We start from the raw sequence: 11,586 nt of genomic DNA, 5'->3' as shown, positions 1-11,586 counted from the left end.
TGGGAGCAGCCCTTTTATCCTGTAGTCTTTTCTGTATAAACCCCTGGGAAATGGCTGGTGAATTCCTCTCCACTGCTGTTCCAGCACTTCTCATCCAGTGCAGGTCCATAGATGGAGAGAAGGGACCCAGGTTATGTGCTCTGTTGGGAATAACCTGCTCCTTGGAATGGACACAGGCTGGGGCTGGGGTCAGCCTCCCCCTAAGCCACGTAAGGAAACTGCACCAAAGACAAGGGGGGTTGGTTTTTTTTGTAAAAATTTATTCAGCGTAGTCTGGCAGAGGTTATACACCAACATCTGCAGCGTGCTCTGCACACACTGAGCACAGCTGGGGGATGCCTGCAGTGTATCCCACATTCCAGCCCACAGCAGGGCTGGACAATGGCATCGTGTCAGGAGCCAGAGCAGAGGGTGAGAGGCAGCAGTGGCTGAGTCACTCAGGGCTGGCTGTGGCTGCAGCAGGAGGGAGGGGAAGGGGAAGGATGTCTAAGGCAAGTAGAGCAGGATGCACAGGCTGGGCTGTGCAGCTGTGCCATGGATGCAGCAGAATTCCCCATGGAGCCCTGCACCCTGCAGCTGTTTGGGTTAAAGAAGTGCTGAGGAGGAACCTGTGCTGCAGCCAGCACCCAACCCCTGTGTCCCTGTGGGGCAGCACCAGTGCCCAGCCCTCCTGGTAAGGCAGCACTGAGGCACTGGTATAAATACTGTGGGAATCAGACTTCCAGTTACACCTAGGAACAAGAGGAAAAGCCATTTTTCCTGAAGGTGCTGCTCTGAGCCTGCGGAGCTGTGTGGGAAAAGGGCAGTGGGGACTCCCAGACAGGGAAAGAAAGGTGGGGGGGAAGCTCCTGTTCATCCCATGGCCAGCCCAGAGCCATGGTAACCTCTGCAGTTTGTATTACATTGTGTTTGTGTGGATATGAAAAATTCCTATGGTATAAAAATAGCAAGAAATGGGACAGATGACTTCAAAAAGATAAAAGTCTCTGGCTCCTGATGAGTGAAGAAGTTACATGATGGGTTTTTCAGTTTATACCTTGTAACCATAAACTAAAAACAACAAAAATTCCAAATCTAAAACATAGAAGTTTCCACATCAACTCCATCTCTCGTAGTGCATCTCATCCTTGGCTATAAAGTATTTACAGATTTTACTCATTTACACAATATGGCTTCACTATATTTGTAACACAAAGCATTAAAACATCTCCGAGCAAAATTCTTCATAAAACATTCTGAATACAAAGTTTGGCATTTCAGTGATTTGGCTGAGAAAGCAGCAGAGTTACTTGTTTTCTGATTGTGCTTTTTTTTTTTTTGGTGATGATAAGCACAAATTTTGGTCATTTCCATCAGGGCTTTTAAACTCTCCCTCAAAGCCCAGCTGAAGGTCCCGAGCTGTGGTTGCAGGGATGCTGTGCTGGACCCCACGTTCAGTCGGGTAAGGAGAGAGGAGAAGGCCTTTGTTTGGGACTCTGAGAGTAAGACAAGAGAGCAAGGATGTATTTTGTGGTCGTTCTGAAAGTGCAGGTCTTTGGTAATAACAGAGCAAAGCGAGGAAGGGGGGTTTGCTGGGAGCAAGGTTCAGCCAATTCCATGGAGGGAACGGTCCTGGACAGGGAATTTGTCATCATCGGGAATTCAACCGAGGAGCAACCTGCAGGAGAAGGACAGGGGTGAAAGTGTGTTCAAAATGCTGCAGAAGTTTCAATTCCTGCACATGCAGAGGCTGGGCAGCCTCTGGTCCTAATGGGAGCTCTGCTGCAGGGGGGGTCAGTACAGTCTGGTATTGTTCTGGATTTCTGAATAAGTGCATAAACCAGCTGTGGGGCTGATCTGACTGCCAGGATCACCACAACCAAGCTGGGAAGGGGAGAGGATTTTGTTTGGAGTTTTTAAATGTATTTAAAATTTGATTTGCTATGGAGTAAATGAATCTTAGGGGGTGGAAATACAAAGTGAGTGCTAGGGCAGTCAATCCCTGGCTGAGGAGGCTGCAGGAGCCCTGTGCCTGGCTCCAACTGGGGGAAAGGCTGGGATAGCAGGGCACTGCCACTGGCAGGAACACCCCATGGCATGTGTCCCATGCCAGAATGCTGGGGTGGATCCAGGGTAAGTGATCCCAGCCCACACTCACCACTGTTAGATGCCCGTTCTTGGCTTTGGCTATGAGCAGTTCTGATCCCGAGATGAAGTCGATGATCCCTTCTTTGCCTTGTCCTACTGTGAACTTTATGCTGTGAAGGGCAAAGGGTGAGAACAATCCTGGTGAGCGTGTGGGACTCTGCAGGAGCTGGGTGTTACCAGAGCTGCAGGAGATCTGCTCTGGAGCCTTGGATTGGGTACATTTGGATGGAGTACAGGAAGAAGCAGGGCCCTGGTGTCACTCACCTGCCCTGGTTGATGTTGACATTGTTGATTTTGTTGGCCAGAATGGCTGTTTTTGTCAGTGTCTCAATCACGTGGTCACTCTGCAGAACAACATCTCCCTGGGAGGAGAATCCATGCTTTAGGGTCATGGCTTTGGTGTCACTGTACCAAAACTACCCTGCTCTAAGGAACAGGGGGACAGGGACAGCAGCAGAGGGGTGAGTAAGCACTGCTGAGCCCCAGCTGAGAGCACAGGGAAAGAGCTGGCAGAAAGTCACCCCCTCCTCCCTGTGCCTTTCACCCTTTCTCCAGAGGGCTGGAGGAGGGAGGGCTGAGCCCCGGTACCTTCTGCTTGTTGTCCTCACAGTGCACGTGCAGCACAAACAAGTTATCGCTCAGGCTGCTGACAGAGATGCCTGGGGGAGAGATGGGAGTGTCACCAGCACTGCCCCGACCTGGGGAGGGCTCAGAGCCCCTCCCAGGAATGCAGCAACTGTTGCACACAAACAGCTGAGAGAGGCTGCAGGGGGCTCAGGGGAGAGGCTGCGGTGACCCCACTGCAGGCTCGGCAGTTTCCCCTCCCTAAGCATCCCGTCCCTGTCGGATATTCTGAGGGCCAGAAGCTGCAGCAGTGGCCCAGGCAGCTGCTGTGCAGGAATGGGGCAACTCCCCCGGGGCCAGGCCCTGCAACTGGCAAATCACTCAGGGGGAGGGTTGAGGGAGATTAAGTCATTTTGGTGACATTTTATGGATCTTCATTTTAGAAAAATGCAATTTCAGGATACTAAAATGCTTGTCAGGATCAGCTCATCCCATTCTTGTCCAGGACAAAGCCAAATTGGAGTTTGCAGGGTACATACTGAAGTGCAGCTGAGGGGCAGGAGCAGGGCAGTGCCCAGCCCCAGCCTGTGCCATTCCCACCTGTCAGGTTGGAGTAGTCGATGCGCTGCTTGATCTTGGACTCCTCCACCACGATGGCCGAGCTCTGGGTGAGCAGCAGCTGCCGTGCCCTCGCCTTGTAGCCCTTCCTGTCGTACTTGACCACGGGCACTGCGTACTGAAACACGAGTGAGCAGGGCCAGGAACCCCCTGGGGCACTGCCAGCCCCTAGCAGGCACCAGCCAGGTCTTGGGAAATGGGGAATGCAGCAAATTCTCTGTGCCAGAACTTCCTCACTGCCCAGAGCAGCTCTGGACACACCCTGCTGGCTGCACTGCCTGGGGAGCCCAGGTTTGGTGGCACTCTGGGGGTTTCCCCCTTCCCCTCCAGCTGTCACCCATTCACTTCTTAACTAACATCATTAAACTGCCCCAATCTCCACTTTCTAATCCATCAACTCTTCCCCAGACTGTCCTCTAAAGTATTACAAGCTTAATACAAGGTAACATTCTTGCTGTACTTTCTCCAGAAATCTAATTTGCCCCTCTGCTGAATAACTGGGAGCTTGACAAAAAACTGGGACACATCTCTCACCTTAAGTGCTTCATTTTCTAATGCCTGAAGGATTTTAGTATTTATTTCTTCTCTACCTGTATTAAAAACAAAGGGGTGGAGGGTCAGAAAGGAATTTCCAGCAAGAAAATAGTTCATTAATCCCCCTCTTCCTTCCTCCTGTTAAACTTGGCACCCCCCACTCACCCAGTCGAGTGTTGATGAAGAGCCTGGGAACACTCTGAGGATAATTGTCTTTTTTACCCTTGAAAATCTCACTGGCAATTACTTTTTGTTCCAACTGCAAGGACAAAAGTTTTCTTGTTTAGTATAAAATTTCACCTCATTAAAAAGATACATTTCTGTTAGAAGAGATGTTCCCTTTGTGGTTTTACTAGTAGTCATCATTTAGTTCCTGAGGGGTCACCCCAAACTTTCAGTCCCTGGAGGTGGCAGAGCTCCAGCCCCTGTGAGTGACCTGAGCCTTGGGCTCCAAGAACAAACCAGGCACTGGGAAAGTGGGAAATGCCCAGTGCTGTACTTGGGGCCAAGGCTGTGACACAGGACAAGGCACCTGGGATGATTTACAGGGAAAAATGGGGATAAAAGAGACTCCTCATCAGTGAGTCTGGTTTGCTGGGGGAAAGCAGCTGCTGAGCTGGGTTAATCCCATGTCCTTAATCACAGGCTCAGCCCCAGCCTTTCATTCCAGGAGGTGAGAGATTGTGCAATGAAAAACCTTCATGGCAGTCACAGCCAATATCTCCTATTATGTCTCTTTACTGAACTTTTTTTTTTTTAATACAAAAACTCCCTCCCCCTACCTTTCCATGAGATGAATCAAATCTCAGTATAATTTTTATTATTTTTAGCTACAACAGAGCAGCTGAAACTGCTCCTGTAACTTCTCTGTTTGGAAAATGACTGGGTTTGTGTCTGCAGGATTCTTACTCTCTACTTTACATGGTACAGGCAGAATAATGCAGCTCCTTATATTTTTAGCTTCCATGGGCAGAGTAGCAGGGCCTTTCAATAGAGAAATTATGTGGGGGCTTGGCTCCACAGCCTGTCTAAATAGTACCTATTGAAATATGTATAGAATGGGGTTTCTTCTGTGCACATTCCAGGCTTTTAGTGTTTTGTGTCTGACCTAAACCCAAACCAGTGCCTCTGTTCCTGTGGCACCCCAGAAAGCAGCAATTCACAGCCTGAATGCCCTGAGTCCCATCCAGCTGCTCCTCTCCCCCATTCCTTGTGAGTTCTGCCCTTGGGAATGTGAGGAAACCCTGCAGAGGAGCCCTGTACCTGCTGCTTCCACTCGGGGCTGATCCTCTTGCAGTAGGTCCAGACCATGTTCTGCATGCAGAGCCTGCGCAGGAGCTGCGACGCCTGGGGAGCCCAGGGGAGAGGGGACAGTCAGAGCTGGGGCCAGGCCAGGGACACATCCAGCAGCCCAGAAACACTGACAAACCCACAGGACACAAACCAACAACAGCCCAGAAACAAACCCACAGGGACATATCCAACAGCCCAGAAATAAACGCACAAGACACAAACCAACAGGGACAAAAACCCAACAGCCCAGAACCACTGACAAACCCAACAGAGCAGCAGCAACTGCAGAAAATGCACTGCTGGGTTAAAAAGCTGTTTCCTGACCTACAATTAAATAATAACTAGTTGATTTTTTGCCTTTCTCTCTGAGGGTTTGCCCTGGGACTTCTCCAGCTGCTTTAGAAGGGGGAATAAACACCAGGATCCCTCCTCTCTGCACTGCTGTGCCCTTCCTTCCAGCTGTACCTTCAATCCAAACAATTCTTTGGATAAGGTAACTGGGATTTTCTGCAATATTTTGTTTTGAGCAGATCAAACAATTCAAGCAGATGCAGAATACTAAGAGCAACGGAGGGAAATGAATTTGTTAATCAAAGGAAATTTCAGAAATGGATGAGAAACCCAGGAGAAAATGGTGTTGCAACAGCACCATGCTCCAAGAAACTGCAATCCTCTAGGCCTGCATTCCCCTCCCACATCCCAGGGCTCATTCCCACCTCACACAGTGATGGGGGAGGAGTTGGCCAGGATTTGTCCAAGACATTTTTTGGTAAGTTCCTCTTGAGGTTCATGAGGAAGGAGAATCTGATGTAATCCAGGAAATACTCGTTCTCTGGGCACCGCGGGTGGTTCCGGTAAATGAAGCCTTTAATGAACCTGTGGGTGTGGAAAATACTGTTAGAAAATTTTTAAAAGCCATCAAAATTAGTGGTATTTAAAGGTTCTGTTTCCTGAGCTTTATTTAATAGTTTTAATTTATTTTAAAAAAACTCTGTAGTGACAAGAAAGTTTATTTTTAGCATCTTATTGTTAAGGAGTGTGATGTTTGAGGGCTTGGGCTGCTCTTCACACACCTCCTGATTGTCTCCACTGCCCATTTCCTCTTGGCAGCTTTTCGGCGTCCCAGGGTTCCCCTCCACCAGGACTGGATGGTGATGGCTGGAAACAACACAAAGATTTTGCATTAAGGGAGCTCCTTCATCCCCAAACTGACTCCACACAAAACTGGCACCAAAAATGCTCAGGAAAACCCACTCTGGAAATAACCAGCTTTCAGTGGGGCAAGAATATGAGTTTTTAGTAATATGATACATGGGCTAAATGTCAGTAAAAGAATGGGAATTGCTGTGGGAGTGCCGGGGGAACATCTCTCCCTCTTTCTCTCATACCTGAGTGTTTCATGGTCAGGAATTTCTTCCGGCGGTAGAATCCTCTCCACGTTGCCTGCATTTTTGTGGCTGGAATTGCAAGAAAAGCAACAATTGGCAACTGTGACCAAGCACATTTTAGTAGAAAAAGACTCAACTTTTTCAATAGAAATCCACTGCAAGTGTGAGTGCCTCACCCAGACTCTGCTTCCTCACTTCCAGAGCATCTTCTGTCGCAAACAAGGTCTTAGGAAAGCGGATAAAAATCTTTGTTCTGAAAATAGAAATGCAGAATTACATTTTACATGCTGGAGCAACTTGCTTTTGGCATCCCCTTTGAGCTCTGTAATCTTTCCTTCCCCCATTATCTAGAAAAGCTTTATTTTATTTCAAAGGAACAACAGGGAGATGCAGTGATTCATAACCTCAAATTGAGCACACAGAACTGACCGTCCCATTTTGTATTCTTCTGGTTTGTAGCCAAGATGCTTCACCAGCACAGCCACCCCATCATAGGGCCGCCCATCCCACGTGGGCCACGTCTCTGGACACAGGGATTTGTACCTGGGCATTGGCAGGAGAGAAAGCTTAGGGAGAGAAGTGCAATCCAAGGAGGGAGAGGAAGGGAGAGAGGCCAAGATTCTCATCCCTCAAGGTGGTAAAGTGCCCCTGTGCTGTAACAGCTCCCAGCCTCAACACCAATGGGAGGAAGCTCAGGGAGAGGGAGCAGCAGAGGGAAGAATTGCAAAGTTTTCACCTCTGCAGGAACACCTCGTATTTTCTGCGGTAGGCGAAGCCGGCTCTGCGCACCCGCAGGTTCTCCATCAGCCCCAGGTACTTCACCTGGTGTCGGATCAGCACCTCATCAAATCGATCTGGGCAGGGCAGGGAAATGGAGAAACACAATCAGGGCACAGCTGCCCCTGCTCTAGAGAAGGGCAGTGCTCAGCTCTTGTTGGATCTCACACAATTCTCTTTAACCTCCAATGAATCCTCACAGCACAAGTCCCACACAACTTTGTATCTCCTCTCCCCATCCCTTTTTAATTACTTAGATTTAGCACCAAAATGAAATTTTCCTTTTGGGATGTTTTATGCATAGAGGAACCAAAACTGAGGGAGAATAAGGACATGATAATGAATTTACACAGGTCAGTAATTCCTGACTTTAACCACGACCTTCCTCTACCCAAGAGCAGTGCTCCCACTGCAATTCCTGGCTGCTGGCACTGCCACCCCTCCCTCCAGGAGCTCAGGCACAGACCCAAAATGAACCCAAAATCGTGCAGGGCTTCATGTGGCTCCTCTCAGTGCTCTGCCTCTGTCCCCAGGGCCATACCAGCCTGTTTGGCATCGTTGGGTTTCATGCAGCGAATGTAGGAGGGCTCTTTGGACATCAGGATTTCCATGAGCTTGGCGAGGCTGTTTTTGAACTGAGTTGCTGCCTAGGAGAAAAAAAAGAAAAGCACGAAAACATGAAGGGATGACTTGGAGCTAACTGCAGACCAGCAGAATATGAATTCAGATCATGTCACAGAGTTTATGTTTTAAGAAGAGGGAACAACCACAGCCCCCTCCAGCTCGTGAGTTCTCACCGTTTCAGGTCTCTTTTTGTCTGTCAGCTCTGTCCTATCAAAGCACTGGTTTATGATGGGGTTCTCTGAGTTGCACATGGTCTGCAGAGAGAGATGTTTTCAGACATGAAGTACAGAGAACTAACAGAGAAACCTGAGGACAAAACTATTGAAAATAACAAAATGAACACTGGGATCTCAATCAGAGTGGACACAGCCTCCAGGTGGAGTCCAGAAGAATCCTTTCCCTCAGGTGCCACCTCATTTTAAACCCAACTCCTCAGTCTCCTGGAAACCTCTCCACACTCACCTCCTTCAGGTTCCGGAAGAGAAGGTCGTTGTTTTTATCTAGAAAACCTGCAAGAAAAACAAACCACTCAGGCTGTTCCACTGGAGCTTCAAGGCAGGGATTTGAGATTTGAATGCAACCTGGTTGATCAATGATGTGGGGATGTATTTTTGATGTATTTTGTTGTTCCTGAGTTACCTGCTACGCTGTAGGTGACGTCCCCGGCGTAGTGCGAGAGCCGGAACTCCTCCCGCCCCAGCGACTTGCGCGTCTTTTGGTCGGCGAGTTTGTGCCTGGGGAGGGAGCAAAAAACCTTCAGGAGAAACAAAATCCTGCAGGATTCACTTCAAAAGGCACCAGGACATTCAGTCCTGGAGGGGGACTGTGCAAAGGTGAGCAAGGAATGTAAACTGGACTTGGTGATTTTCAGGTAAATAAATTTATCCACCAGCACATCACAGAAGTGTCATTAAATGTGTTTATGTTTAATTAAAGGGGAGTTTAAGTGTTCCTTGCAGAGTGGTTCTGTGTGCACATAACATCCTACACTGAGCATTCAGAATAAAAGCAGAACATTCAGAATAAACAGACATTTGGAGCTCCAAAACTGAAGTGATTAATCTGCAAGGTGAGAGGTGAGTCAGTAACAGTTTTGTTGCCCCTATTGCATTCTGAAGCTCAGTCAGGCATTTAAGCATTGACAACCTGTTTTATATTATCTTAAATATCAGTCAAATCTCTTTGCAAAACAAACTTATCATCTTTTATGTGGGACCCAGCACGGTGAGGATGTTATTCACACACTGGAATCCCTCAGCTGAGGGAACACTCACGTGAGAAAATGAGGGTGGTTTTTCACAGTCTCCTCCAGTTTCTCCAAGAATGTCGTGTCTGTGGCATCCCCAGGTCTCAGACACTCCTCATCCTACAAACACACAAATTCCAGGGATTTCTGACTGGGCTCTGCCTCACAAACTCTGCCCCAGTTTGGCTCTTTGGCCTTTCCACAGGGAGCTCAATAAATGAAGAATTCTAGAGCTGAAAAGGAAAACATTTCCCTCCTTCCAGAGGAGGATTTGGAGCTGCTTTCCCCAGAGCCCATGGAGGTGATGCAGTGACTTCATGGTGTCACTATTCAGTGTATTATTGCTCTTCCCACCTACTCAAACACTTCCAACATAAACTGATTTTTTCCCATGTTCCCCCCCTTGTTTTCCACTACACTGCTGCCTGGAATTTCTAATTCAAAAAATTGTCTTTAACTCACCAAAATAGAAATGATGCCTTTGAATTTCTCTTCCACCAAATCACAAATTATTTTGTTATTGAAATACTGAACTGGTTCCCACTGCAAAGACAAGAAATCATACTTAGGTGAAAACAACTCAAGACTGGAAAAGAAATTTCAGAACATTTCAGAGAGCACCTGACTTCATCTTTCTGTCAAAGCTTTTTCACTCATCACATTTGTTTTCCTAACACTGCCTTTATTAAAACCAGGGTAAAAGCTTGGGATGGCATTACTCACTTCCAGCTGTCTCACACAGTTACCAGGGTTTCAGAAAGAAGGGAAAAGGGGAAGTTCTTTAATTCCCTGAGTGGGAGATGGTGCCAGGATCCCTGGAGGAGGGAAGGGGGATCTGGGCTCTTACCGCGATGCCCTCGGACTCGTACTCCTCCTGCTCTGACTTCAGGGTGAGCTCTATGAAGAGCTGCTGCAACTTCTCATTGCAATAATTAATACAAAACTGCTCAAAGCTGCAAAGAAAAATCAGAAAAATAGTCACTGTTTGTACAGGAGGTACAAACAGTGGGAGCAGCAGGGATACAGTAAATCAAGATAAATAGATTTTTGTGTTTATTTACTGACTGTATGCATTTAGTAAGTTTATTATTTAGGGGAACTCAAAGAGTTCCAGAAGGAGGGAAAAATGAACATGAAGGATGGAACATGGAGGCCAAATAACACTGCAAATTTGAGAGCCTTGGTTCAGTGCTGCCTGCCAGGGAGGCTCCAGACCCTGCCAGTCCCATCCCCAGGTTAATCACCACTGTGGGGAGATGCCACAACAGTCACCAGAGAGAGCTGGACAAAGGCACAGCTCAAGGTAAGGCATGAATACACCCAAGAAACCACAGTTTATTAAAAATACCAGGACCATTAATAGCTGTAAATGCTAATTATTAGCTGGATGTCCTAAGTGCTAGAAGCCCTGTGATTGTCAGGTTTTCACCTGATGTCCTGACATTAAATGCCACCTCTTCTACTAAGAAATGGAATAAAATGAGAAAACACCATAACTGAATAATGTAATCCAGAATTCATCAATACAAACCTGTTGTGCTGGAAAACCTCAAACCCATAGATGTCCAGCAGTCCTAGAACTGTTGTACTTCTCCAGCCTGGAAACTTCTCTTCCTGCAACAGAGCAGAAAACAGATGTAGGTATTTACTCACAGCTATGAGCCATCCCTGGATCTCCATCATCTAATCACAGCGTTCATTGCACAATTTGGAAAACAAATTAATTTAGACATGACTAAAAGCATGGAGCTCGCTTTGCAGCTGAAAGATTTGGGAATTGCTTTTCCATTAGGCTGGAAATGAACAGACAGGAGGTTCACTTGCCTTGTAAGCCAGGGATTTGTTGACCTTGCTGACCAGCCAGGAGAAGGTGCGGCCGTAGACGGCCTTGGCCAGGGCGTCCCTGGCGTAGGCTGCCTGCTCCAGGTTCAGGGGACTCACCAGCTGCAGGCAGGAGCACAAAAAAACCACTCAGCAGCCCCCCAGACCAAGGGATCCCCTTCTCCCCTTCAACAGCCACTGAAAAGCATCCTGCTCGTGGTGAAGTCACCAGAGGGATCCCTGCAGGACACCCTCCTGTGAGAGGTGACAGGGAGCTGCTCCAGAGCTGGTTCATTTCAATCCTTCTGCCTCCCAACCCCCCAGGGATGTTCTCACCTCCTCCCCTTTTGCTATGATCTTCTTGTGGATCAGTGCATCCCGAAGAACAGAGCCATCCACTGCCAGCAGCTGCAAGCAGGAGATTCAATTAATTCCATTTTCCTAAAATGCCAGCCCAGTGAAAGAACCCTTCATTTCCTCCTCACATTGAACAACTCTGCAGCATCAATCCCTCCCTCCCTTCCTTGGCAGGGGTATGAGATAACAAATCAATTGGCTGAAAGGAAGTGACCAAGCAAAGGAAAAAATTTCCAG

At 47.8% G+C, this 11,586-nt stretch overlaps 1 protein-coding gene across 4 annotated transcripts in view; it reads right to left on the bottom strand.

Annotated features, from left to right (window-relative positions):
* Window positions 1-239: 239 nt before the first annotated feature.
* Window positions 240-11,586, bottom strand: part of MYO1C (myosin IC) — a 49,016-nt gene continuing 37,669 nt past the window's right edge. For all 4 annotated transcript variants that reach the window (XM_056506755.1, XM_056506758.1, XM_056506756.1 and 1 more), the window contains exons 9-32: window positions 11,329-11,400; window positions 10,992-11,115; window positions 10,703-10,781; window positions 10,019-10,124; window positions 9,634-9,714; window positions 9,200-9,291; window positions 8,565-8,659; window positions 8,388-8,434; window positions 8,099-8,179; window positions 7,843-7,948; window positions 7,261-7,378; window positions 6,954-7,067; window positions 6,701-6,777; window positions 6,525-6,593; window positions 6,210-6,294; window positions 5,853-6,012; window positions 5,107-5,190; window positions 4,009-4,102; window positions 3,844-3,899; window positions 3,292-3,427; window positions 2,716-2,786; window positions 2,392-2,489; window positions 2,138-2,237; window positions 240-1,657 (exon numbers count right to left, since the gene is read on the bottom strand). In XM_056506755.1, the coding sequence (XP_056362730.1) occupies window positions 1,631-1,657; window positions 2,138-2,237; window positions 2,392-2,489; window positions 2,716-2,786; window positions 3,292-3,427; window positions 3,844-3,899; window positions 4,009-4,102; window positions 5,107-5,190; window positions 5,853-6,012; window positions 6,210-6,294; window positions 6,525-6,593; window positions 6,701-6,777; window positions 6,954-7,067; window positions 7,261-7,378; window positions 7,843-7,948; window positions 8,099-8,179; window positions 8,388-8,434; window positions 8,565-8,659; window positions 9,200-9,291; window positions 9,634-9,714; window positions 10,019-10,124; window positions 10,703-10,781; window positions 10,992-11,115; window positions 11,329-11,400 (2,172 nt within the window). In that variant the 3' untranslated portion in view covers window positions 240-1,630. The remainder of the gene's footprint in view (window positions 1,658-2,137; window positions 2,238-2,391; window positions 2,490-2,715; window positions 2,787-3,291; window positions 3,428-3,843; window positions 3,900-4,008; window positions 4,103-5,106; window positions 5,191-5,852; window positions 6,013-6,209; window positions 6,295-6,524; window positions 6,594-6,700; window positions 6,778-6,953; window positions 7,068-7,260; window positions 7,379-7,842; window positions 7,949-8,098; window positions 8,180-8,387; window positions 8,435-8,564; window positions 8,660-9,199; window positions 9,292-9,633; window positions 9,715-10,018; window positions 10,125-10,702; window positions 10,782-10,991; window positions 11,116-11,328; window positions 11,401-11,586) is intronic.

This window comes from Oenanthe melanoleuca, chromosome 19, assembly GCF_029582105.1.
Source record: "Oenanthe melanoleuca isolate GR-GAL-2019-014 chromosome 19, OMel1.0, whole genome shotgun sequence".
Classification (NCBI taxonomy): Eukaryota; Metazoa; Chordata; class Aves; order Passeriformes; family Muscicapidae; genus Oenanthe; species Oenanthe melanoleuca.
Note: the sequence above shows the minus strand (reverse complement) of the source record. Positions and strands in the feature narration are given on the sequence as shown.